We start from the raw sequence: 2,134 nt of genomic DNA on the forward strand, positions 1-2,134 counted from the left end.
TTAATGCATCACATGCAGATCAGGCAATCCACTCCTTATAAGAAATTAATTTTCTTCTGTTCACACTCAGTTTAGACAACTGGCTCAGACAACATGCACACACAAGTCTCAATCTTTAGAGTTAACATCTGGAGTTAACTGAGAAGATTAACATGCAGAGAAAGGGTGTCTATATTATCCAGAGACACTGCACAGGTGTTGAATTTGACAGAGTCATCTTCTGCAAGTCCTGTTTCTAAGGCTCCAGTGTGGTTGAGAGAAAGCAGATACACATGTGTTGTGAGGTGGAGATGCAGTTACCAAGAATACTGTGCCAAATTTGAGCCCATATGCTGACTATGAAGCCCTCTCCCTGCTGTCTCTCTGCCCTATTTTACCACGGACATGCGTATGTCTTCCTCAGCTCTAAGAGACAGTAACTGGAAGGGACCCCTTGCCCTGTGTCCCAGACTCCCCTTCCTCTGGGAATGATGAAAGATTCACTTATGCCCCCACCTTACCCCCTGACACCCAAGGCAGTATCTTATTTCATTCTCAGTACGAGACAATGTCCACAACAGAAAGGATTACATGGAGGCAGAGGCTGGGATGCAACAAAAACTTTAATGACTCCAAGGAGGGAAAAGAGATCAGCTGCAGAGAAAGCAGCCAGAGCAGGGAGAACTACACCAGCTGCAGAAAACTTGCACCCATCACCCACAGTGGAGATCCCCCAGGGCATACATCTGCCTGCCCTAAAAAGACAGAAGGCAGCCAGCAGATGCCTCAGAAGAGCAAAGGAAAAGGAAGAGATAGACAGAGTGGAAAGCAGGGAAGTCCAGCTCTGGTCATGTTTTCAGAGAGCCTCAGCTGCCCTCCTTTGGAAGGACGCATCTGGATGCACAGCCTCTCAGAAATCAACGGCCAGGAGCTCTGTCCTCTGTTCAGTATCAGCATTTGCATTCCTGGGGTTCCTTGCCTAAGTTGTCACCAGTGGCTTTAGCAGGGGGGACATCTTCTGCCACAGTAGCGGTTGGTGATGCAGGAGAGGTCAAAGCCCCCAGAGTTGATGGGCACGCCCTCACAGCTGAGGATGCTGCCAACAGCAGCAGAGGTGGAGGAGCCCACAACGGTGTTCTGTGGGAAGGAGCTGAGGACGGGCCCGGGCAGGGTCACCACCACAGGGGAGGGCTGGATGACAATGGTGGAGCTCTGGCACTGCCGCACACAGGGCTCATTGCAGCTGTTGGCCAGTGGGGTTGGGCCACAGGGCCGGCAGCAGGGCTGGCACTGCTCACAGCAGGACATGGCTCAGGGTCTGAGATGCACCTAGAAGGAGGAAACAAAACGTGCGGATGAGTGAGGAGAACCTGTCACCACACAATCAGAGAGCCAAAGCATATGCAGAGTCAGGATGTGAAGGCTGTTCAGAGATGTATGAGGGCTTCTTGACCTCATTCTGCCAGTGCCCATACAGAGCCACCAACTCCTACGCAGCTACTTCCTAGTTTCAGTGTCCAGAAGCCTCCTCAGTACAGTCCCAGTTTCCCTCCATGCCCAGTCTTCTCCACACTTTCCTCTCCCAAGCATCCCAAGCTGTGACATGAAACAAAGCATCTGTCAGCTGAGAGATCCCCTTAAGTGAGACCTCCTTTCAAGTAAAGCCAAGAAGGAGAAGGGACTTGAGACTCACCTGGTTCTCAAGAAGACAGAGGCAAGAGAAGTGGCTGAGAGAATGAGGAATTGAGCTGGTTTTTATCATGGGTCTTTACTGCCCTAGGCTGCCAGAGGCATGCTTCTTAGAGGTGATTATCTTCTGACAAGCTCCTCCTGAATGCAAAATATCCTGGCTAATGTGAGGTGTTGTGATTTTGCCTCCTGAGTCACAGTTATTTAATTTCCTGCTTTATGTCAGACACATTTCTCAGGGAAGGAATCTTTTGTGTGACAGGATGAGTAGCACAAGGTTTTTGGTGCAAAACATGTCAGAATGCACAGACGATTCATCTTAAATGCTGGAAGAGTCCAGTAACGGATACTCGGGAAAGACTAAATAACTTCTTAGACAACACATACACAAATCTAGGCCTCTTGTCATTAAGAATTTGACACTGAAGAAGACTAAAGACACCCAAAGGCAGGTAAACTGTCCACA

General features: G+C 49.3%; 1 protein-coding gene across 1 annotated transcript; it reads right to left on the reverse strand.

The window, feature by feature from the left end:
- Positions 1 to 978: 978 nt before the first annotated feature.
- Positions 979 to 1,287, reverse strand: LOC104269610 (feather keratin Cos1-2-like). Its single transcript, XM_009866143.1, has one exon. The coding sequence runs from the start codon at positions 1,285 to 1,287 to the stop codon at positions 979 to 981; it is 309 nt and encodes a 102-aa protein (XP_009864445.1).
- Positions 1,288 to 2,134: the final 847 nt, after the last annotated feature.

Source organism: Apaloderma vittatum, unplaced genomic scaffold (assembly GCF_000703405.1).
Source record: "Apaloderma vittatum isolate BGI_N311 unplaced genomic scaffold, ASM70340v1 scaffold4233, whole genome shotgun sequence".
In the NCBI taxonomy this organism is placed as follows: domain Eukaryota; kingdom Metazoa; phylum Chordata; class Aves; order Trogoniformes; family Trogonidae; genus Apaloderma; species Apaloderma vittatum.